Genomic DNA, 24,414 nt, shown 5'->3' with positions numbered 1-24,414 from the left:
TTTATTCAGGTGCATTAAAAAAATTCAAGAGTTACTGAAATTTTTCTTACAATATTAGCTATTATTTGTGAGGTGTCTGACACATAAAGATACTACACAGATATCTTACCAAAGCAGCACCTTTATCTGGTCTGTGTCACATGTATCTCACTTTTATTAGCTATAGAAAGATATTAGCCACATGATCTTATTTTCTGTGACCCCAGGGGGTGGATAATATTCATGTCTACTTCATGCTTTGTCCTGTTGAGGTACCACAAATACTCATCCATCCTTAGGTATCTATACTGATGGCTGCAGCGGGATGCACTTGCAAATACCAGTGGATTTGCAGAAAGCCCAAAGGCGCAGTTAGTACTTTGAGTACAAAAGGAGGTAAAAAGCACCCAGGCTCTGTGGCTGCAAGATGCAGAGTGCAGAAAGAAGTGCTTGTCGTGGCTGCAGTAGTCCTCATAGTGATTTGCTGCTGCTGATGATGCCAATACGGCTTTCTGTAGATGCTTGTTCTGCTCTTCCGTGCTAATGCTTTCTTAACACAAACCGGGGCCAATCTGTTCTCAGATTAAGACTGTCTCTTAATTTTCATGGCCCTATCTTCAGCAACACAACAAAAATGCAGAAAAATGGAAACAGCAATCAGTGGGCACCTGCTCTCAAATGCGTTTAAGCCAGTCTTAAAAGACAGAGAACATCTTGGTTTCTATTCTGGACATAAAATTCAGAAGGGCTTTAAAAAATAAGATTACTTTTTTTTTTTTTTTTTTTTCCTGCAGAAAGGGTGTTGTGTTATGGGAAGCCTTTGAGCTTTGCTTTATGTTTCAGGAAATGACTTTATTTAATTTTGCAAGTTCCTGTGTTTGAGCTAGAAAACTGTACCTTCAGAGATACGTGGCCTTCAACAGACGTGACTAGGATGGCAGACTTTGCATGCATGTATGTGTATACACACACACATACATGTGTATGGCTGTTTATGTGCACTGTTTGGCAGCAGATTTGGAAGGTCATGGGAGCATTATCAGAGCATGTCTATAAGTCAGTTAGGACAGGACCATTGCTCAAAAGGTGGAGCTGAGGGTCCCTGGCATTGGGTATTGCTGAATCTATGCACTTCTTGCTGCCTGCCATGGCCTAACGCACCAGGTCATGTTCCTCCTTTCCATTTCCTAAACTCATGATTTTCTCCACTTTTTGTTCTTATATTCCAGCTTAAGTGGTGCTTCATAGAAGTACGATAAGGATTAGAGGATGTTGCAGAAAGCATCCACTGATGCATCACACTTATTTGCTGTTCCCATTCTGAAGAATACAAAGTGTTTTTTATACATCTTCAGGTCCTGCTGTTCCTTTATTTTAGTGCAGACTGAAGCTCTGGCTGCGTATGGGGAATCATAGAATCATTAAGGTTGGAAAAGACCTCCAGGATTACCTGGTCCAACCACCCCCCCCCCCACCACCACTATCACCCACTAAACCATGTCCCCAAGCACCACGTCCAACCTTTCCTTGAACACCCCCAGAGACGGTGACCCCACCACTTCCCTGGGCAACCCGTTGCAATGCCTGACTGCTCTTTCTGAGAAGAAATGTCTCCTAATTTCCAACCTGAACCTCCTCTGACTCAACTTGAAGCCCTTCCCTCTAGTCCTATGACTAGTTATCTGTGAGAAGAGGCCGACCCCCAGCTCCCCATAACTTCCTTTCAGGTAGCTGTAGAGAGCAATAAGGTCTCCCCTGAGCCTCCTCTTCTCCAGACTAAACAACCCAAGTTCCCTCAGCCGCTCCTCATAGGACTTGTGCTCCAGGCCCTTCACCAGCTTCGTAGCCCGTCTCTGCACAAGTTCCAGGGCCTCGGTGCAAGACTGGAAGATAAGGAAGACTTGGGAAGGGTCAGTTTCCAGCGACTTGGCTGCTGAAGAGAACGTGAGACAAATGGGAGACGATGCCTTTGAACTACAGCAGGAGGGTGGGCGTTTGCTGACCTAAGAGAACCCGCTCCCATTCCTGGCCCGGGGCCCGGCTCTCCCCCGCCGCAGCGGGCAGCGCCCTTCGGCCCCACTGCCCCCGGCCCCGCCGCCTTCTCCGGCGCCCTCCCCGTGCCCGTGTGCGGCGGGGCCGTGCCGCGCTATGCCCGAGCCGTGCCGTGCTGGGCGGCGCGGCCCCGCACATGCTCACTGGGCGCCGAGGCAGGGCCGGAGGCAGGGCTCGCTGCGAGCCGCCGCTCCTGCGCTCCGCCCCGCGCCGCGCCGCCGGCCCGCATCGGGAGGCCCCGCTCGGCTCGGCCCGGCTCTGCCCGGCTCGGCTCGGCTCGCCTCGGCGGTGAGCGCTGGGCCCCGTCAGCACCTCGGCCAGCGCCGGGCCGCTGCGGCGGGGCCGGGCCGGGCCGGGAGGGGGCGGCTGGGGAGGCTCCGGGGGGCGAGGGAGCGGGGAGGGGGCGGCGGGACGCCGCCGGCTGGGGCCGGGGACGTGCCGGTGCCTGCGGGCGGTGCGGGGAGAGGGGCTGGCTTCCTCCGGGGAGCGGCTGGGCAGGGGAACGCGGCTGGAGCTGAGGGGTCCCCCAGGTGCCCCCGGCCTAAGGAAGGGGCCTGGGGAATGCCCGTGGAAAAGGCGTGGAAGGAGCCCGGGGGTGGTGGTCGGGGGCTAGTGGGGCACCGGCCCTTGGGGCATCACCAGGTGGGACTGGGTGCAGTGGGGCAATGCCCAGGGCTCCGGGCTGTGCCCAGAAGCAGTCTTTGCAGATCCCATTTAGTGCTGATGCCGCATCTAGAGTCCATGCAAAGTAGTCATCTATGGGTAATTTCATCCATGAAATTAAATTTGCAACCCTTTCTCGTAACCGGCGTTGAAATTGTTGCTGTTTGATGTGTGTAGAAGTCAAGAGGCCTCTCAGTTCTCTACCTTGGTAAAGGCTGGTGGGCCACCTTTAACCGTGTTTAGTGGAGTCGATAGATGGTACTTTTGGTGAGGAATTCTCTTCCACATTTCTGAGGATTTTGAGTCAGGCAGCCTTTGAAGGTCATCACATCACATTTATGTCTTCAATACACTGGACTCACACTTAAATCAGTTCCTCGCTGTGATTCTCCTAACTTTGTGAAGCACTTTGACGCTCACAAAATTACCTAAAGTGGTTTCATATCAGATTTACACCTCAACACACTCTCCTATGTCAAACTGGATTTCTAAAAGGAAACATTTGTTTTCTTTTTGTACATATATGTTCCCATTTGCTGTTTAACCTACTAGGTTAATGCTACTAACATAAACCTCTTTCTTTTTCTTTGCGGTAGACTGAAGGTTTCTTTGAAGCTTAACCTTCAAGATGAAGTTCTTACTAGCAGTTTTCTTCTTGGTCTCGTTCTCCTTATGGATGGAAGAAGTCTATTCCAAAGAGAAGTCTTCAAAGAAAGGAAAGGGGAAAAAGAAGCAATACCTTTGCCCATCGTATGTTCTGTGTTTCTTTTATATTCTTGCATGATTGAGATCCTGCCATATTTTTAACACCAGAAATTGCATGGGAATTAAAATGGAAGGTGGTGCTTTCCATTAAGAGGGGGATTTTGGGGGGTGGAAGTGAGAAGAAGAGGGCTTGACCACTTGACCACTAAGTTCTGTCAGCTTGACCAGTGACATAGCTAAGTTCTGTCAAACAGTCTGTTTCTTCTGTAACAGGTCCTTTGTTTTAATGTAAAGAGAAATCTAAGCAATAGTAAACAGATTCTTAACAATGAACAAAAGTGTTTGGGGGGATTCCAATGCAGTATCTTGCTATCTATGGGCACAGAGTAATGTATTTGTGTAACGTTATGCTGTCGAACATCATGTTGCGAGTATACTATCTTACTGAAATTCAGTTTCTGTTTAGCTTAGCTCTGTAAAAGAGAGATTGCCCTACTCACATTCTTATTACATGCTGAATAGAACTAATGTCTTAGCATCTTCCGTCAGTGATTTACGGTACTATATTTTTTCTGGAGGTGGATAGATTAATGCTATAAAAATGCCCTTATGGAGCAATCTCTCTGTAAAAATACAGAAACTAAAACTAATCACTAACTGGTGATTGCCCAGCTGATTAGAGACCACGTTCACAACACCTGTAATTACTTCACACTAAAAAGAGTTTCTCTTTCTGACACTTACCACATTTTCTGTTGATCCATAGGACAATGCAAAAGTTTTATTTGGAGGGCCTTTTTGTCATTTTCATGGCCATCCTTGGTCATCATTTTAGTGTTATGGTGTAAATATCTGAAGCAAAGATGGATGGAATATAATGAGTTACCAATAGATGTAGAAAAACACTGTGCCTTAAATGATGAAGTGGCTCAGACAGGTTTACAACACATTTCTTCTGAGACCATAGAAGAGGAAGACTGGAAGTTGAGACTGGCTACCTAACATTTAAAAGACTTTTTGCAAGTAAAAGAAAAAAGTAAATGGAATAACCAGAATGAAGCACTGTTTGAATGATACTTTTAAAGGTCCCACTCTTTTTAAGTATCAACAGTGATGTTTATTTGTAACACTGAATTTTTAGAAAGTTTCTACATGCAGTGAGTGTTCTCATTCTTTATTATATTGGCCCTAAAAAATGAGGTAAGTCTTTGGATTTGAAAACATTAAGATACAAGTCTCTAATGTGATCATGACTCATTTGAAATGACCCATATCCATTCTGTCTCCTTTGTGTAGTTACATTGAGCTCTGTATGGAGCTTTCACTGTGAGCTACCATAAGGACTAATGGCAAGGAGAGAAATGCCGTGGTTCCAAGACAGGCGTGAGCACCGAAGTCCTTAGAAAGGAAGTTCCACAGCTGGGAGCTGAGAGTCCAGATCTGCCATGCATTTTACCTGTTTGGGACTTCATCTTAATTAGAGTTCAGAACATAGATGGCATTTCATCTTGAGAAGTGTTGTTTTGTGTTTTTTTTTTTTCCTTCAACACAGTATTTCCTGGTATTCTGTTCTTCTCAATACCAGTTAATTTTACAAGCTATAAATATGACATCATTTGTCACCACCATACTTGGTGAATAAGTGCTGTAATTTTCTAGGTGAGGTTTTTACATTTCAGCCAGTGGAAGCTTTCTGTGAAAATCCTAGCATGATCCCATGTTTGTCTGACAAACCGCGTGTGCCGTGCTGCTAGTTAGAATTAATTGCCGCAGCACTGATCTCTATCATTTTCTGAATAGCGAACAAGTTGTCGGTGTCTCACTTGGCTGAAGTTCACAGCTTGAGACAGTCTCTTGTGGTAGTTGAGCTGCAGGATCACTGGGCTTGTGGCTGGCAGCTAGACAGCCTCTGAGGTGAACAAGCAATCAGAGTGAACTCTGTCATGCTCGCATAACTCAGGCTGTTGAGGACAAACTTTCAACCAGCGACATGTTTTTTATAGCCTTTCACAAAACTTCTGTAGTTGATGACACTGTACATTGTAAAAGAGGAAGCCTACTCATAATGTTTTCTTTCCTGTGCAAAAAAAAATGGAAAAAAAAAATCTTTCTTCAAAAAAAAAAATCTTTCTTCAGAAACAAACCAAAATGTAATGCAGTGGAGTGGGAATTAAGTGACAATGTGAGGGTTGATCAAAATTAGTCTCAGAGAAAGTGGTTGAATGAAAAATTCGCTTGTAAAGCACAAATGAATTGTTTTGAAAGAAAGCATTTTATCTTTTTCAAGAAGGTTTATAGGATTTTGCATCATTTGTTGAATGGTACAAATTCCTAATGAAAACATACATAAGTTAAAACCTTAATCTACCTTTAATTCTCATTGGTTACTAGTGCCATACGGCTTAAAGCTTTATTGTAAAATATATTGCCGCTTGTTTCTTTACAACATCTGAAAAGTTAAATTCTACCTCCACAAGAAAATAAAAACCACTAGTAATTATATAAAGAACAAACTTTACAAATTTTATAATGGAATTCAAATGTATGCAAATAATTTCCTAGGAAAGATTTATGCTGAGCCTAATAATACTGCTTAGGTTCTTTAGTTTGACATTCAGAAATGGATAGTGTTAGGACTGGTTTGGCTTTTGGACTTTAGCATGAATTTGTATGAAGAATGAGCACACCTGAATTTTTATGCATATCAAGCACAGAAACTTTTAGCTAAGTATAACCCTCTGGCATGAAATTAACTATAACAGAAAAAGCTGAAACCAAACTGATTAAAAACCCCATAAAAAGTTCATTATTGTCTCATAAACAGATATTTGCTTCCTTCAATTAGGAAAATTCTGTCTTGTATCTGGCAGCAAAAACTCTTACTTGTGATTATTCATAATGCTTCTCTGTGTATTGTGTGACAGTGGCTTGATAGGCCATCTAATTTTCATTTATTTCTGAAACTGTTTCTCCCAGCTTTTTTTATTGAGGGGTTCCAAGAAGCTGATGCTTAATCACTTGTTCTTATCTTGATTTAAGGCTTCCTCAGACAGATGTAAAATTTCACATCTTAAATTTAGATCATTTTCTTTCTTACCTCAGGCTTTCCTAGTGAAACAGAGAGTAGTTATGTCTTATTCCTGAATGTTTGTTGATTAACAAACAAATTGATACATTGGACCTATAAGCCCACAATAGGGAGTTTTACAGCATAAGTCTGGGAAGCTGGTTTCCACAGATGCGTAGTGCAATAAAATATGAAGCTTTAATGTAACGAAACTCTTGCCTTTTATCTCCATGGAAAACATTTAAAAAAAAAAAAAAAAAGAAAGAAAACAAGAAAGAGATAGGTCTACCTCTTCAAGAAAATCCTTTAAGATTTTTGTGGGTTACAGTATTCTCTTTACAAAGCTTATTTTGAAATTCACTATACTGAATACAGATGACCTTGATGGATTTAGTCACTTGATCTGTTTGTTGGTTTTAGACTATCCATCAGCCATATTACCACTGTTATTTACTGTTTGGAGGTCACTCCATGTTGTTGTGCTTCTGCAGTGATCTACCAGTCCCAGGGGAACAGAAAATGTGAGCAGTGAAGTGACATTGCAGGTTCTGGTGATACAGTGTTTGAAGTTTAAGGCCTGGAAAATATGGAATGGGTAGTTGTTTCTAAGTACTACAGCTCTTTATCAGAGTGTGTCACATAGGTTAAGCACAAGAGTGACTGCTTCACATGTTTCTTGTTAATGTGAATTAAGCCTGTTTGAATGTTTCAGGCAGTTTGAACAGATAAAAATGAGCATTTTGTTTAAACAGTTGCCCCAGGCCCAGCCAGATTTTTGAATAGGTACGTATTATTTGCCTTCCAGTACTGGTGTTATTTTGCAAAAGTTGCCAGATGGCAGAGGAAGTTTAAGAAGCTACTCCATTTTAGTCATGGTGAGCGCTGACGTTGAGGATAAAATACACAGACAGACATGTTTGGGATGGAAGATGTGGTCAAAACAGATTTTGTCTAATGCTATTACTTTTCCCTAGCGTAACTTCCTCATAATTCCTCATAATACCTGTTTCTGGTAAACATGTTGGACACGCAGCTGTGACTTTTTCTAAGAGCACTGCTGAAAGAATGTTTTTCCTTTTGTTATGTCATAATAAATACTTCAGTTATTTTACAGTGTTCCAGCTGCTGCTGTTATCCCACGGTCCTTGGCAACCAAGAAAATTCTCTCCTCAAAGCCACTTGCAAGATCTCAAGATAGACAAATTAACTTATAAGGAAAGGCAAGTTTGCTATGACTGTTAGAGAAAGCAAAGAGATGTGTGTGTCAAATAGCAGCTAACAAAATCAGTTACAACTGTGCTCACAATCCCAACTATCCCTGTTAATTACAGTTTTAGTATGACTCAGCTGTTCACCTGCACACTGTTAATTGCCGATGATCCCACAGGGAGCCTAATGCTGAGAGTATGGCACTGATCACTGAATCCCATTCCTTTCTCTTGATCTCAAGACTCCTTTTAAATAGCATCCCTCCCCACTGGTGTGCATTTTCCCACATGGAGATTTATGTACACGTAGATGATTAAATAAATACTGTATGATATCTACAGAGACTTTTTTTTACCCGCAGAGCAGGAGCACAAATCGTGTTTTGGCTTGTGTTCAATAAAGCATATCAGCTACTTCAGAAACTGTGAAATGGCCCTCGAAGCCCTCCAGAAAACATGGCTTGTGCCATCTGCCAGGGCAGAAGTTTAGAAAGGTCACAAATGCCAAGGTTCAATAAACAGCTTATTTTTAAAAATAACAACAAAAGACAGTGGAACTGGAGAAAAAGCCTTTGATGTGTTCAAAGCATAGAATTGTATGAAAGTCTCTCCTATACATTTCTCTTGCTTAACTGCTGGCTTCTGCCAAGCTTTTCCCATAAAGACTAAAACAAGTTCAAAGTCTTATGTCTTGGATCCTCTCCACCTTCCTGTGGACAAGGACTGTTTTTCTCCCCACATGTCTGGGTATACATGGCCTCTCTATCTGTAGTATGTGATCATCCCCCAAATGTAAATGGTGGGAAAGTGGAATTGACTCTGGTGTCATTCCCGTCTTGTAGAAGACATTGTTGATAGTTTGTGAACATCTTCACTTGTAGGTGTGATGGTAGGGTTGATTTACTTTGTGGGGGAAGATGGAAGAAAGTTGAAACAACAGCCTGAATTTAGTTGTGGAGGCAGTTGTATTTCAAAGTCATTCTGAAGATAAAGATGTTGCAGAGCTCAGGTCTGGTTCCTGTAAAAATTCTTTTGCCCCATAGCGACAGCAATTGGTCAATGGTTTAATTATTCCGTAGTATGTAACTCTTATGGAAAGCCATGATCTCAGACAGACAGGGCCACATTCCAGGAGGTCTGGGAATTTGTATTCAGAGTGGATAAGCATGCTGGGGAGTAAAAGATAAAGCTGTATAAGCAAAACTTAAGTTATCATGTAAAACAGTAATTAACTATGGTAAGTTGGTTCTCTTTCAGTAATTCTTCCTCTCAAGTGAGCAGTGTTTACTCCATTCTGAACACTGTAGTGATGAGACAATACAACTGTGCAGAAGAGTTACAGACTTGAGCACTCTAATTCATGTATAGCCTTCAGACTGAGAAGAAATGTGGATCAGCAGGTTAAATTCCATCCCCGGAACCTAAGTGCGAGGAAAACCGTAAGACTACATGTTGTTCCCAGCACCACTGAATGGGTCTTTGAAAGAAAAATTCCTAAAATGTCTCTCCATTTATGCTTTCTAACCAAGATGGTGCTCTTATCAAGATCTATGTCTTGTTCGTCTCAGTATTTATTTAGAAAAGAGATAGGGACATGGGGACCGAGGTGGACAAATGTCTGTAGTTCTGCTTAAACATCTGGATGCTGATCATATATCATGCATGCTTGTGGTGCCAGAGCACAGCAGAACGGCATTTCTGCGCAAAGGTCACTTGGGTGGTGACTTCAGTAGGACACAGAGGTCCCTAAGCAGGGAGCAAACAAGCACCATTAGCTTGTCGTGAGCAGTTCGAGTCGGGCTGGATGAAGTACTGTACTAACCTGGTTCTGTGGGTTTTGGGGCTGTAGCCTCTGGTGGGCAGATGAATCGTCTTGCTTTCTCAAGCTTACAGAAAAACAACAAGGCACTTCAGAATGCTGTTTAAACACTCCTCAACATGTCCAATCCTGGAAATGTTGAATGCGAAACTAAAGCTGAACTTAGAGGGTTCTGATAGTCAAGGACTGAAGTAGTGGCCCTAGCTGAACTATTCACACCACCCAGCTACAGGAATCTTGCTGACATGCCCATTGGGACCCATTCTGTTTGGGCTTTCTACCATAGCAGATGAAAGAGGAGTTATTTTATTCAGTCTGCCCCAGCAGGGTTTATGTTTTGTATTGCACTGTGAAAGAACCTTTCTCTTTGTTCACCATACTGGATTACTTCCAAATTCAGGGACTGAAGTTGCATACCTAAATTTAAGTGTTTAGCTGTCAACTGCATTTTGTGAGCATGCATAAAAAGTTATTGAGATTTCTGTACTTTTAATGTAATTTGAATGACATCGCTTTGCATTGGAGGCATCATAATTACTCTCCCTAGTAATAGAGATTTCAGGTGCTACAGTTTGAAAATGTTGCTGTTAAGCATGCTTGAGATCATAGAGATCGCTCGGAGGAATTATATAGTATCTCTTTGATTTGTGTTAACCTGTTTTTATGCTTTGAGTTACTGCACTCAGAAAATCAAATGCCTGCAAATCAGAACACTGATAGGTTGTATCAAGGAAGTAGTGCATGCAGTGTGTGGCAAGGTGACATGTACTGTGTTTCCCAAAACTTATTCTTATCATTCCTTGATATCTACCGTCATGTTATGTGACTAAAATGTCAGTTCCCATCACATAAATTAGATAAACTGTACTAAAACCTGTTGTTTCAGCATTACGTAGGACATTTTGCTGGAGATAACAGTGTGAGTTGGAATATATATTTTTATCTGTCAGACAGTAATCTATGCAAAGGCAAAGCTTGACACTAGGTTATCCAAGCTGTGAGCTCTAAGTAAATGCTGACAATAGAAAAAGCATGCAGCATGATTGTTTGGATTGCAGTGTATTATAAGATGGGATGTGAATTAGCTTGCCTCTGATAAGTGCCTGTTTTTTTCCTGATTGCCATGCCATAAGTAAAAAATATATTAATGTTCTTTTCTAAAATGAGAGATTCTTCAGCATAATGGGATCTTAAGAACAGGGATCAGGGCAATAGGTGAATTAAAACAACAGCAGTGAAGGTTCCTATCCCGATTTGTGTAGAATAAATGTTGTTGATATTCCTTTTTCCAGCCATCTTCCTGTGGCACTGTCTGCGATAAGGACTCCTTGTAACTTCAGTGAGCTCTGGGAGACTAGGTGTCATGATAACCCAACAGAGAGAGACATAATGTCTTCTGACACATTTGCTTGACACAAATGTAAAGAAGTTATTATATCAGTTTCAACCAAGAGTATGCCTCTTGTTTGCATGCGTATCTACTTACCAAAACTTCTCGATTTTGATTAAGGAATTATGAAGATAATTATCTATTGACATCAATTTAAAATGTTAATCATGTTCTTCAACGGCTGTAATAAAATGTGTGCGGCTGCAGTGGAAGAAAGACGAGACGGACACCTCCCTGTGTATCTCATGCAATGCAGTACTTAAAGTCATTCTTTTATTTGTCAGTGATACCAGAAGTAGACTGGAGAGAGGCCAGTCATATCCCACTGAGATGTCGTGCTGACAGACTAAGTGTATTTTGTTTTCTTTCTGGCTTTAGAGAGCACTGTTCATAAAGTGAGAACACTGATTGCTTTCTCCTTTCTTGCAGAAAAGGAGAAGACATTGTGCTTTGCTTTATTTAATTCCCGCCCCCCCCCCCCCCCCAAAAAAAAAAAGTGTGGTTTAGGCAAAATTTTGATAAGGCAATTTCTAGCTTTACTATTACTTTCTTTTAAATTCCTTTTATAACAACTGTGAGACTTCAGTTGCATTACCCTTCGCTTGTTATGTACTGTGTCTTGACTAGAACTGATAAATTACTTTGAAAAACGTTGCTACATTGCGACATTTCCATTTCCTAATGCTTTCCAGCAGCTACACGTGCATTCCTTGCAGGTTGAAGTAAATGTATTAAAATTACTACATGTGCTGTAACTAGTGGAAATTTAAGGGGAACCTTTGGCTCGTTATCAGCTTCTCATATGGAAATTCTAGGTCAGATAAGGAAAGGTGGTAAGTAACTTTTCAGTTGGTGTGAGTGGTGGTGTGTGGGAATCAGCCTTTAGAAAACTGAAGTACTGCATCTCTTGGGAAGGAAGGTCTGAGCTCAAATTCTTTTCCTCTAGCGTAGCCTACACATCAATTCAAAGCTCACTGTTCCAGAATGGCCAGTTAGGCAGGGGTGGTCGTGGCTTTAGATGAGTATCTCCATGGCTTGAATCATCTCAGCCAGTTACTCCATGCGCCCAGCCCACCCTGTTCAGTGTTTAGTTATTCTGCTAATCTATCACTCTGAAAGTGGCATAATGTCTGAGCTTAGCAGAAGCTATGCATATGATTTATTGATTTCCAAGTGAAATTTTGATCAGCAGGGTTCTCTGAAGGAAATCCAATCCTTGCGAAGATGTTTAGTAGCACGAGTGCTACTCGATGGTAGTTCAATGACAGCATACTGTGAAGGACTGCAGTGAAAATATACCCTGTACTCAGCAAAGCCTTTTTCCATTCCACCACTTCGTTCAAAGTCACCGTTAAAAAACTGGTGATTACTGACTCCGGGCTTCTTCTCCTAGCTCAAAGTAGCCAATGCTGTTGTGCTTCACTTGGTTCCTAAAGTGAGGAAAAATGTGTGCACATGACACAACTTCAAAACACTACCCAAGGACTTGCAGTAAATGTGATCATGATGCTCTTTACCAGAAAGCAGTGCTGCCACGTTTCTTCTTCACATCACTGGCTTCCCCCACTGCAGTAAATGTCCATTGTGTGACCTCTGAGCGAACAACCTGAGCACACATTTGTATTAACATCCTTCTGCAGTGCAACACAGACCTCACAAAATTACAGCTTTATTCCTTTTACTTAAAGAGACAAATAAACCTGTCAGAATGTCAGCTGTGTTTGGCTTTCTATCACTGTTTAATGCTCATTTTTTTAATTTTTTTTTGATTTGTTTGCAAATACATTCTGCAAGCATTTGTATTTAATTTTTGTGTCCATGTTGTCCCACGTGGTTCAGATCATCACTATTTAATGACTATTGCCATTATTACTATTTAATGAAATTCTTTGAACAATCCATAAGAGAAATATAAAACAAATTGGGTTTTAAGTTTGTTCATTAGTTGTTGTTTGGTTTTGTTTTGACACTGCAAACTGAAAACAAACCTCAAAGTGTCAGAAGTAAATCAGCTCTTTTATGTACTTAATGCTTCAAATCTGAGTCAAATATAAAAAGCCTAGGAAAATTATTGGAAGGTGAATTTATCAATTATTTATCAATTATTTATCAATTATTTATCAATTATTTATCAAATAATTTATCAATTATTTGAAGAAATTAGAAACCCTCTTGGTATTTAATTTCTCTAATATTAAATTAGCAGAGTTTTATTGTACACAGTAAGGACATACTAGTGGAAGTTAAGATATGTTGCAAAAAGGAAAAAGTTCCTTGTTTTAGTGTTTTAGTAATTAATTAATTATTTTTTTTTTTTTTCCCAGTAGTCAATAAGAATGATGCTGAACAGAAGCTACTGGAAATAGATATCTTAAAGTCAGGAGGCTTTTTATAAAAAAAATATAAAATAAAATAAAAATGGCCAAAAGCCTTTTGGAGAGTTAATATTATCTTCAATAAATGTTTGAATAATGCAGAAGTCCCAGAGGACATGAAGGAAAGTGAAGGATGAGATGAAAACTAACAGTGAGCCAAAACGCTATAAAGAATCACCCATAGGTCTGTCAAGCTGACATTGATATGAGATATGAGAAACAATAATGCAAAAAAGAATTAAGCAGGGTGAGCAGGGTAGTAGAGACAACAACAGCTGATACTAGTTAAGGAAAATATTTAGAAAATTAACTGGATCATTTTTTAAAAATAAATTCGTACATTTGCCTGCCGGAGGCAATAGTGTTGATGTATATGACATGCCTCTGTAGGGTGTTTGTCTTATTTTTACATGGCATCCTGATTATTAAATTACAAAGACAAAGGGTTAGCAGAGTAGTCAGAAAATGGAGGGAAAAGTGAATATGAGACAAAGTTCAAAACTGGAAATCATCACTGAACAGGTTCTACAGACAGCATAGAAATTCATTTACAGGACATCACCAGCCCGCCAGGTGCTTAAAGTGCGTGGGGTGGGGACCGTGCACCCTTTCTCTTGCTTTTTATTCCTCTCACTTGCATGTTACTCTTGTAGCCACATTCACCCGTCACAGGTTCTTTTTGATTTTCATGATGGCTTTAATTTAACACCCAAGACAATGACAGCAAGGTAAATGGAGATAGTTAAAAGTGCCCTGAAAAAACAGAGTGCAAGGCCTTGTTTTCCATAACACACTTCCAGTTAGTACTTACCAATGAGACTACGCAAGGGCTGCAGCTTGTTGGACTAGCTGTCACTGGCATCTGAAGGCAAGAGGCTGCCAAAAGGCACTGCGTGTTTTGTCACCTAAGAAGTGGCTGTCAATTTTCTTGTATTCCTAATCTGACAGTCCCTAAAAATAGTTAAGCTGGCTGTTTTCTCCTAATGAAGAAATCATGTCCCTCTGGATATGTATTAAGAGGGAAGGGAGCAATTAGTGAACTTCTTACTTATTTTACAAGATTTATTTTATTATCTATTGACCTTATCGAGTTTACAGTTAGAGTATGTAGGAGAACTGTCAGGTTTGTTACAGCTTCTTGAGAAATACTAAAACATCACAAAGAAAGACTATCCAGTATGGAACTTGAAAATGTTTGTTTGTGAAATGACTTAACTTTAAGCATGTAGTTGTTTCTCTCTAAATAGTAACGAATACACTTCTTTTTACAGCCAGCAATCAGCTGAAGACCTTGCAAGGGTACCTGCTAATTCTACAAGTAATATCTTGAATAGGCTATTGCTCAGTTATGACCCCAGGATAAGACCAAATTTCAAAGGTTTGTCAGATATTTCTGCCTTTTTATTTTATCTTTGGGATTTAACTTCTGCTCTTTTCACACATAGAAAGTTTATATAAAGATGATATTCACAGCCTATGTTTCTTTTTAAGAATGATGGAAATTTCCCTACAATGTGAAACTATAGGAGACATTTACCCTTTTGAGCTGAAATATATCGGGACGTCATGATCATAATAGTGTCTGATGCTTTTGTTATTATTATGCTTGCATTTTTATAAAAGATTTTTTAAAAGTTGAATTAGGTTTTGTAGAGCAAGTTTTTAAAATATCTTTTTATCCCTACATTTTAATTTGGCTTTAGTAGTATCTCTGCTTTACAGTATTTTAAAACACTAAACTTCTCTATAAAGATCCTTTAAGATGACTTTGTAAAATTTGGGATCAGCAGTATCACTGCTGGAAGTCATATGGAACATATCTTTAAAGCTGTGTTAATAATACAGCTTACATATATGGGATTTCAAATAGGTAATGACTTTAAACACATTCTGTGATTTTGAAATACCTTTCTTGTAGGCAACTGTTGTAGGAATCTTCCATGTAGGCAAATGTGATATCCTTTCATGTACAAAAAAGACTGGAATACGTATGCTCTGGAAAACCTCTAGTAATTGTAGAGCTGTGAATTACACTTACCAGGAGTTACATTATTTCCCTGCTTGAAAAAGACATAGAAAATTTATTACATTACAGACACTGCAGTTTACATAAATCAGTTCTTTCTTTTTAAAACTTATATTTAGTTATACATATGTTAAGAGATATTGTAACACACATATCAATATACTGAAATTTTGCAAAATCTATAATCTTTGTTGTGCTTTTGAAGAAACCAGTTTCAGATGCTCTATTTAACTGAGTCTTATAAATTCATTAAACTCAGTTCTCAGCAAGTTTCTTGCTTCTTTCTTATTCTTCGTAGAATCATATTTTATTTCAGCACTGAATATTGTCACAAAAAATAAACGTCCAGCCTCTGTTCTACCTGTTCTTCAGCATGATAAACTTGTTATAGCAAAGTGTATTGCAGATTGATTTATATTTTTGATATCCCTGCTGTCAGTCTGTTAAGAATCAAGACTGAAGAAAAAGGGAGGAGATGTAATGCTGGCTCACAGGGAGCTGGAAAAAAAAAAACAACATTTTCTGACAAGTGGTTTGCCCATGTTGAAACGTTCCTCACACATGACTGATTTTCTTGGACTGCACTTCCTATTTAGATCTGATAGAGACAGAACACTCCTGGCTACCAGTGGCACAGTGGGTGTACCGTCACAAACATCAGGAACTAAATGATGTATTATGTTTATTGCATAACCGAAAGAACTACACTTCACTGACCTGATTTAATGAAACAAACAGGTTCACTTTTTCAGTAAAATTCACTTTTTTCAAGTGAAATTTTATTGTAGCCATTTTCTGGTAAACAAAAAGAATTTACAGAGTTTGAGTTTTTGTTTAATGTACTCTGAAATACCGTGTGTACACAAGCAAACTATTAAATAAGACATATATTACTTGGTGTTTTCTCTATCAGAATCGTCTTCTTACATTTTTATATCTCATTTACTGCTGAAGATAGGAAGAATTCCACTGGGTTAAGTACTTGTAACAGTGTAAATGAGATTGGATGCATGCATCTAGTGTGTGTACTGACACTCTCAACACACAGGTGCTAAATAAAACTAGTGGACCATAATTAGTTCTCAAAACCATCAGGCCACTTCCCTCTGCTTCATGATAACCCGCTGTTAACACCAGATAAATGACTGCCTATCAGTTCCCATGGGGTGACAGAGGGCACATGTAGCAGCTGTCACACCATCCCTCTTGAGCTACAGGAATCCTGGCTGTGGAAAAGAGGAAAAAATCCAGTCCATCTTGATATCTTCACAGCTGCTGGCTTCTCAAAATTTTTCTTGGCAAACTGGTAATCATTGTAAAATGGAACAGCTTTCTGACTCTCTCTTGCTTGGTAGCTGGGAAAGCTGCATGAAACAATTTTTATCTCCCCATATACACACTTGTGCATTTATGCACTTGACTTGTGCAAAGAAGTATCCTCTTACAATGTAAGTAAATGTGTCACCATAAATCATGTACAGGTAATTTAGGATGATAGATCATCATCATGACTTTGGCAGTTAAATGTGTTTGCCGCTAGAAATGTGAATTGCTTCTATTCATTGTAATGTGTGTAAAAGTAATACTGGATGGTGCATTCTGTGATAGCTGAAAATCATGGAATTTGAAAATGATTCAAATTTATGGGCTATGAAATGCTTTAAGCTTAGCACTCTAGACTAAGATTTTTTTTATGTTTCCTTATCACTAGGATGAAAATAGTTCTCATGATTTCCATTAACTTTCAGTGGCAACAGATTAACCATAGCTTTTGAAAACAGTGTGTGTATATTAATTTGAAAATATAAAGCTGTGAAAAATATTCTTATTGTGATAGCAGTACAAAGAAGCCTCAAATGAAGGATAGTGTGCCTTTACTGGATTGTGCAGCTGACTAGAAATCTCTCCTTTTTTTTTAAAGGAATTCCAGTCGATGTTGCAGTAAACATCTTCATTAACAGCTTTGGGTCAATTCAAGAGACAACTATGGTAAGACTGAAATGAAATGAATGGAGCACACATGCAGATTTTCTTATTAAATTAAATTTCAGGGTGAGGATTATGAACTATAAAGTATAAATGATTGTTTTGACTGTGCGGACTGAGAAGTGAGTTAATTGGGCTAGTGATAGACTGACTGTGCTTTATGCTGTAAATGTAAACCTGTTAATCTATTTCACTCACAGATTGCCATAGCTTTTAGAATCTGATGAACATAAAAGGAAATCTGTGGTTTCTAAGATGCAAGAAATGAACTTTTTTCCATACTTTGTTCAAAGGAAGAACACATTTGGAAAGTATGCCTGACAGTTAATAAATAGGTTGCTCTGTGGATTAATAAAGGAAGTACTTGGACTGTAGATGAGAAGGAAAAGAACATGCATAAGTTTCGAGCATATAGGTAGGTTCTATGTTGGTCTGAGAATTGGAGTAAATCATAGAGGACTACAAGGAGAAGGAATAAAGGAGCAGACCATCAATGACTATGCTCTTCCTCCTGTTTATTTGCTTTATGAGAAAAGATAAACTGAGGACTGAAGCTTCTAAAATAGTTTTCTCAGTTCAAAGTATCTCAACATGCCAATAACAGCACCAAATAATCCACATTGCACTTTTCACTTGTTGTTGTTGTTGTTATATAAAGTAGAATCAATTTCAAAATAAAAAGTAATTCCAGCAAAGCGCTTTCCAGTATTCTTGGACTTGAAGATCTTTTTACAATGATATTTCCAATACATGCTGTCAAAAATATTGCAAAATATACATTCAGTTATTGAAGATGTTATGACCCGATCAGGGTTTTTCTTTGGGGTAAAAAAGATGGGAGTGCACCATGTCTTGCTAATATGTGGGAAGCCACAGCCAGGGTGTGTACTGAGACCTGGGAGTCCTGAGGCACTTCCAGACCATCCAGTGTAGAAACAGCTGCAGTGATCTGCTGTGTCCAGAGCATTGAGAAAGTTCCCCAAATCAGGCTGCTTTTTTAATGCTGTGGTTAAGGCAGCATTCCTAGTCCCAATGGCAGGGAAGCAATAAGCCATAATATGGCTAATAAATAATAAACCACCTCTTGTTGCACATGGAAGTAAATACCCGCTTAAAATTCAGAACCAGGGTGCATGATACCCTAAGGATGTTTCACTGAGACTGCAGAGTTGCTTAAATTTATATACATGCAATGGCTGAAGTAGCTTTTGAGCAGCTTGGACAGAAATTTCTGTTTCTTTGCTAGGAGGGAATAAAGGATTTAGATTTGATTGCAAATGATAGCAAGTCAGCTAATGGCATTAGCAGGAAGTGATATTAAAACAAAGAATGTAAGTTTGCTGAAGATACTTTGAGATTTATTTCCTGAAAACAAAAAGGGGACTGAAGTTTAAAGGAGCAGGGAGGAAGAGCAGGAAAGTAGGAGTGAGATACATGTCTAAGATGGCAGGTATATTAGGCCAGATGGCCGTTTCAAGTTTTTTAAATTTATTGCATGCTTTAAAAAGTGACTTTTACAGAGGCCTTTTTACAATTCACCCACATCCAAATAGTAACAAAACATGAACGTAAGGGGTGTGCCTCCACCCCCAAAACTAAGCATCTTCTCCACTGCAATGCATGTATGTCTGCCTGTGAATTCCTGTCTAGTTGCTCACATATTTACTAGGATGTTCAGTAAGATAAGTCATGCTCTCCTTCATATTTCAGAGCTTCAGACACCAACCTTGATTTAATTTATGTTTTTATTTAGATTTCTATGTCCAGCCCATCATTGTGATATCTAAGAATGTTAATGCGAAGCCTGATTTTCTTCCCGGTTCCCTTCATGTGTCAGAGGACATTGTCAGAGGCATTGACAAAAGAATTAGTTGATTTGTTCTTACATATATCACTTGGGAAGCCTTTCCTCCTGCAGTATAGGGTCCTATGGACGTACAGGAATTGTTGCTTTCTTGGGCATAGGCTGGTACTTGTCTTCATATGGTCTGGATAATGCACCAGACAGCAACAAGTCCCTCAGTCTTGGAGACAACTGGTACCTCCATAATCACAGAAAAAGTGTTTCCTGGAGCTGAGAAATCAGTTCTCTGAAGGACCAGTGGAGCCTCCTGAATTCAGAAAGGAGAGATATTTGCACACAGTAATAGGACTGCTGAAAAAGATTCCTCAGTGCTGGAGAAGAAAGTAGCTGCCTGCCTTTCTACTGTGTCGGGCATTAGTGTGAGTCATGAGGAATACTGATTTCTTGACTGGCTCTCTAAAATTAACAGCAGCTACTAAACTGGTTGAAGTAATATCATTACTGATACAAAAAGCTGTGAAATAATACATTTGTAAGTGTTCAGTGAATGATGTATTGTGATTTTTGGCTCTGTAGCCAATTCTGTCTGCCCTAGCTAAATTAATAGTTTTTTTGCAAAAGTCTGCATGGGGGTAAAACATCCTGTTTGACCAAGCTAAAGACATGTTCTGCACCATATCAGTATTCCTTTTGTTGGGTGATTGAAGGGTGGGGAAAAATAACCATGAGTGCCAGGTGGTTGGAAATGAGGTGGTGGTGGTGGTGGAGGACCCAACAAACAAATGGGTGCAGTGCCTGTTACAAAAGGCCATTAGGTATGCAGATTTCCTTTCAGTTCAGGAGGCTGTTAAAGAAATGCAGAAGGAGATACCTTCAGTAAGGTCTAAGATGACCCACTCTCAGACCTCTCTCTGAAATAGCCAACTCTGTCCATGGAATTAATGTCTGGAACCTCTAACCAGTAAAGAGGCCCCTGCAGTGTTCCTTGTCGTCATATCGTGGTGGCTGGTTCTGATGGTTCCTCTCATGTTTCAGGAATCCCACAAAGCTTAACAGACATGGCCTCTCTGAAAAATACAGTAACCAGTGATTCAGTCTTTTCACCAACTGTAGCCAGGCCAAAAATCCCAAATGACATGTATTCATAAATAGCATGTATTAGAAAACCTTCAAGAGTGTCATTAAACTTATATAAATGCTGAAGACTGGGGGCTCTTTGCAGATATTAAGAGAAAATACGTTGAACAATAAGAACTTGGTGCAACTGATCTTTGACACAAGGACCAGCATTTTTTTCTTAGCTTCATATTTCCCTTTTTTACCTCATGTAACAATAATATGTCTCCATCATCTGGGTTTGATGAGTACGGCAGACATGGAGAGAAAGGCTCATTCTGCTAAAGATTACATGTTTAGACAGGTTGCACAATCTGTTCCAGCTGAAAACAAGGCAATCATTGGATGAAAGCCAGTATATTAAAGCAGAGACAGAGCAGGAGGCAGAGGTGGGTGCTGATTTACTCATTCAGGGTTAAAACGGGAAATAAAAGTGTGGCCAGACTGAGGGCAAGGAAGGCCAGAAAAAGTCTTACTGGGACCAGACCTCTGCAGCCTGTCCTCTGTGGGCATGAGTTGTCCGGCAGTAGATCAAACTGATTGTCATTATCAACATCCTTTGACTGGCTAATGACAGGGGAAATAATTTTAATTATTAATGTCACATTCCCTGTTCTGCTGTTTTAATGAGGATCAATTATTTTTTTCCTTCTGTCCTTCTAGTCCTAGAACTATTTGTGTTCTTAGCTATGCAGTTGGCTCATCATCAACAAGAAAGAGTAGAGATGACCTCTTGCTGAGGTAGAGTCCACTTAGTTTTAAGAGAGAAGGGAATTTCTCTGCAGAAAAGCATCAACAGGTTTGAATCAAGATTAGTGGAGGCATAGCATTGATCCTATGCCCAGAAGTCTATATTGCTTTATTCAAACTCCTGTGACGAAACTGAAGGGGAAATACTTGCTCCATGTCTAGCAAAAGTAGGGTTCGTGTTGTATTGTTGAGTACTAGAGATAATTGCAACCTTTTCATACATGCATCAAACAGGTTAACTGGTAAAAATGAAAAGAAAAGAAAAAAAAAAAGTTAACTTGAGTGAATAAGAATTTGTACAGCTAAAATGGAGGAAAGCTTCCAGTAAGCTCCCTTCATCTGACCTCATGTAACTTGTTTCCTTCTAGCTCTTTGGAGTACTTGTCTGGGATCCCCATTCTAACTCTGCTTCTGATTTTGCAGATTTGTGGAAAAATACAGTGATTATGCCACACTTAGAAACTGTTACAGACCAGTCAGGGATTCCTAGGGATAGATCCTTTGTGTTATAAATATCCATGAGGCTATAATATTTTAGCTGTACTAATGATCTGTCTCTTTGTCTACAGAGGCTGTCCTCAAGGTTTGTATTTGCACTGTAACCTTTCTTCTCAGACTCAAATGGCAAAACACCACTTCCTTCTCCTTTACTTTAAAACCTTTTTATTTGTTTATTTATTTTAGTATTCATGTGCTTAAAATAAATTTCAGTTTTCTTCTTTTAGTTTAAAAAATGCTGGTTTCTACTTTACTGCTCTGTTAAAAGAGAGTACTCTACTCCTGCTCGGTTAAAAGAGACTGCTTTTATGCTTCCTTTCTTTGTATCATTGTAGTTGATATAGAAAAAGCTTTTCATGATCTAGTGTTGCTCCAGTTCGCAGAGAGAGAAGTGCTGGCTATGCCTAGCTTCTGGCCTGAGGAGTATTTCTGGCCATATGCCCACTGTGTAGGTTACATTTGAAATATTTCCTAGAAGGCCTCCCCTTTCAACCTCCCTGAAAACAACTTTCCTTCTGTTGGGAGTTTCACGGCAAAACAAAGCCCCGTAGAACACTTTAGTGATTCTCTTTACCTCCCAGATCCTCCTCACTCCAATGGTGACTCTTTTTTCACTCTAGTTTCAGGCTTTGTAATTGTTATGTGACTCCGTTCTATTGTAAAATGTTGATCATTCTGCAATATTCAAAGAACATCTGTAAAATGTATAGGAGGAGAAAGACCACGTGTCTTATGCAGACCATTTCTTCAGCATACATTGAGCCCAGTTGCAGTGCATATTCTGAATCTGAAATTCTGTTTCCCAAGGTTTAGAGGTTTAGTTGCAGGCTTGTTCCAAAATGGATTATACCAGATCACAGCCTAAACTGCTGCCATATGCTGTAATGGTTTGTATTCTGCTAAAAAGAAGCCCTTCTGCACATTATTGTCTGTAGCACCAGTTTTGTCTCTTGACATCTCTTTCCTTCTCTGAACATTTTCTGTATTGCCTCAAGTATGGGGTCAACTTCCTTTCTGAGTACAGTGTCACAGTTTTCTAGTCATTTAGGTAGATCTGAACCTACCTATTTTAGGGGGAATTCTCTTCCATTGACTCCAATGGGAATAGAATCAAGTTCTTAAACTGTCGCTACAACCCATTATTTGGTATACTTAAGATCATTTGTAATAGAACAAGGAAAGAAGTAAAGTACCACCTACCTGATCTTATTGCCAATTCTTATTTTGACAGTGCATTCTGATTTTCAGTGATTTAAACACCTTCTTCTGAATTAGGGACCGACCACAGCCTCCTTTCCCCAATCCCCTGAGCTGCTCGGGAAGAGGAGGGAAGGGGGAAGGTGTTTTTAGTTTGCTTTCAGTTTCTTACTGTTGTAGTCCACTAGTGATAGGTAATAAATTTAATTAATCTCCCTACACTGAGTCTGTTTTCCCTGTCACGATGGTTGTTGAGTGATCTCCCTGTCCTTATCTCAGCCTTTGACCCCTTTCCATCATATTTTGTCCCCCTTTCCCTTTGAGGAGGGGGAGTGAGAGAGCGGTTGCGGTGGAGCTCAGATGCCCAGCAGGGTAAAACCACCACAATGTGTAAGCTGAAGGCAAGTGTTGGATAGTGCTTATCATTTGCCTGTGGCCGTGGGAATGTTTTTTATTTTTTTTAAAATGATGGTAATGCACTTGTTTATGGGAAAATTGATTTTCATATTATGCTTATGAATGTGACCAGTATGTAGTATTTATTTCATATGTTTGAAAATAATTGTTTTTACAGAGACAAGAAGTCCATCTGGAATGGGAACTTCAGAAACAAGCAAATAATTTTTTGATTATCTATATATAATTGAAAAGTTGCGCTCTGAGATAATGACCTGAATTCCCTCATATTCTGAAGTTTCTTTATGAAAGCCTTCCAGTACTAAGTCACTTTATATCATCCGTTATTTTATACTGCTTCTTTACTTTGACAGGATGATATAGGCCTTTGTATAAAGAAAAATCAGACTACATATATTTTCGTTTCAAAAACAGACTGCTAAAGAGTAACATTTCTCTCAGAACTATGCATGTTAGTAAATGTTGCCTCAGATCTGTGTGCTTAAGTCTTGGTCCTTTGGTTCTCATTACAATGCAGTGGGAAAACACATTACACAGCTTAGTATAGTAGTGTAGTAAAGAAATACCTGGGCTGATCTGACTGGTGAACTGGACATGGGAAGGTGGGCCCAGTGTTCCAATTAACAGGATAAATCAGTAGGGTAAACTATTCTACATGAGGTCTTAACCAAATGAACTCCATCCTGTTGGAGCGAGCATGAGTCTCTAAATGTGGCACTTGCTTTGGACTGTAAATATATGCATTATAGTAAGTACTATAGAAGAGAACTTACACTGTATCAACACTAAAATGTGTTAAGACACTAACTTGTACAGCATGCCTTTATAAAATTAGTTTACCATGTTGAATACATTGATAAATCAAAAATATGTCAAGAACCTTCACAGATACCCGGCGTTTTAATATAATTGTAAAACAGTAGCAGTCCGTGTCTCAGGTTGCTTAGTGCCTAATAGATAATTATAAAAAAATAAACAAAACACAGCATAGAATATGAATAGGAAGACCAGAGATAGAATTACCCTAAATATAGAATGTTATTTTTGTCTTACTTTGTTTAACAATACCTTTATTTATTTATTTATTTATTGGTATGTGATCTGCCTAGTTTACATTTACATAAACAAGAAGCATTGGCTTAAATGTAAATGTGAAAAACAAAAAGACTTACATGTAAGACTGAAAAATCATAACTGACATACTGGGTCAGATTTTTCCTTTGAATGCACACAGCTTTCACTGAGGACAGAACGCATGTGGGTATCGTTTTGCCCTGAGACCCATGCTACTCCAATTCCCAAAGGCAAAATTTGGTTCTCATTGAACGTGGCTCTACTACTGTCCATACTTGAGTAAAACTC

General features: G+C 39.4%; 1 protein-coding gene across 2 annotated transcripts in view; it reads left to right on the top strand.

Annotated features, from left to right (window-relative positions):
* Positions 1-2,173: 2,173 nt before the first annotated feature.
* GLRB (glycine receptor beta) overlaps positions 2,174-24,414 on the top strand; it is a 51,502-nt gene continuing 29,261 nt past the window's right edge. Inside the window, exons 1-4 of one of the 2 annotated variants that reach the window (XM_083833837.1) lie at positions 2,174-2,319; positions 3,291-3,444; positions 14,530-14,636; positions 17,206-17,273. In XM_083833837.1, the coding sequence (XP_083689963.1) occupies positions 3,323-3,444; positions 14,530-14,636; positions 17,206-17,273 (297 nt within the window). In that variant the 5' untranslated portion in view covers positions 2,174-2,319; positions 3,291-3,322. The remainder of the gene's footprint in view (positions 2,320-3,290; positions 3,445-14,529; positions 14,637-17,205; positions 17,274-24,414) is intronic. The other variant, XM_083833838.1, reaches the window with a different exon arrangement.

Source organism: Anser anser (assembly GCF_964211835.1).
Source record: "Anser anser genome assembly, chromosome: 4".
Taxonomy (NCBI): domain Eukaryota; kingdom Metazoa; phylum Chordata; class Aves; order Anseriformes; family Anatidae; genus Anser; species Anser anser.
The sequence above is the reverse complement of the archived record's forward strand: the minus strand, read 5'-3'. Positions and strand labels throughout refer to the sequence as shown.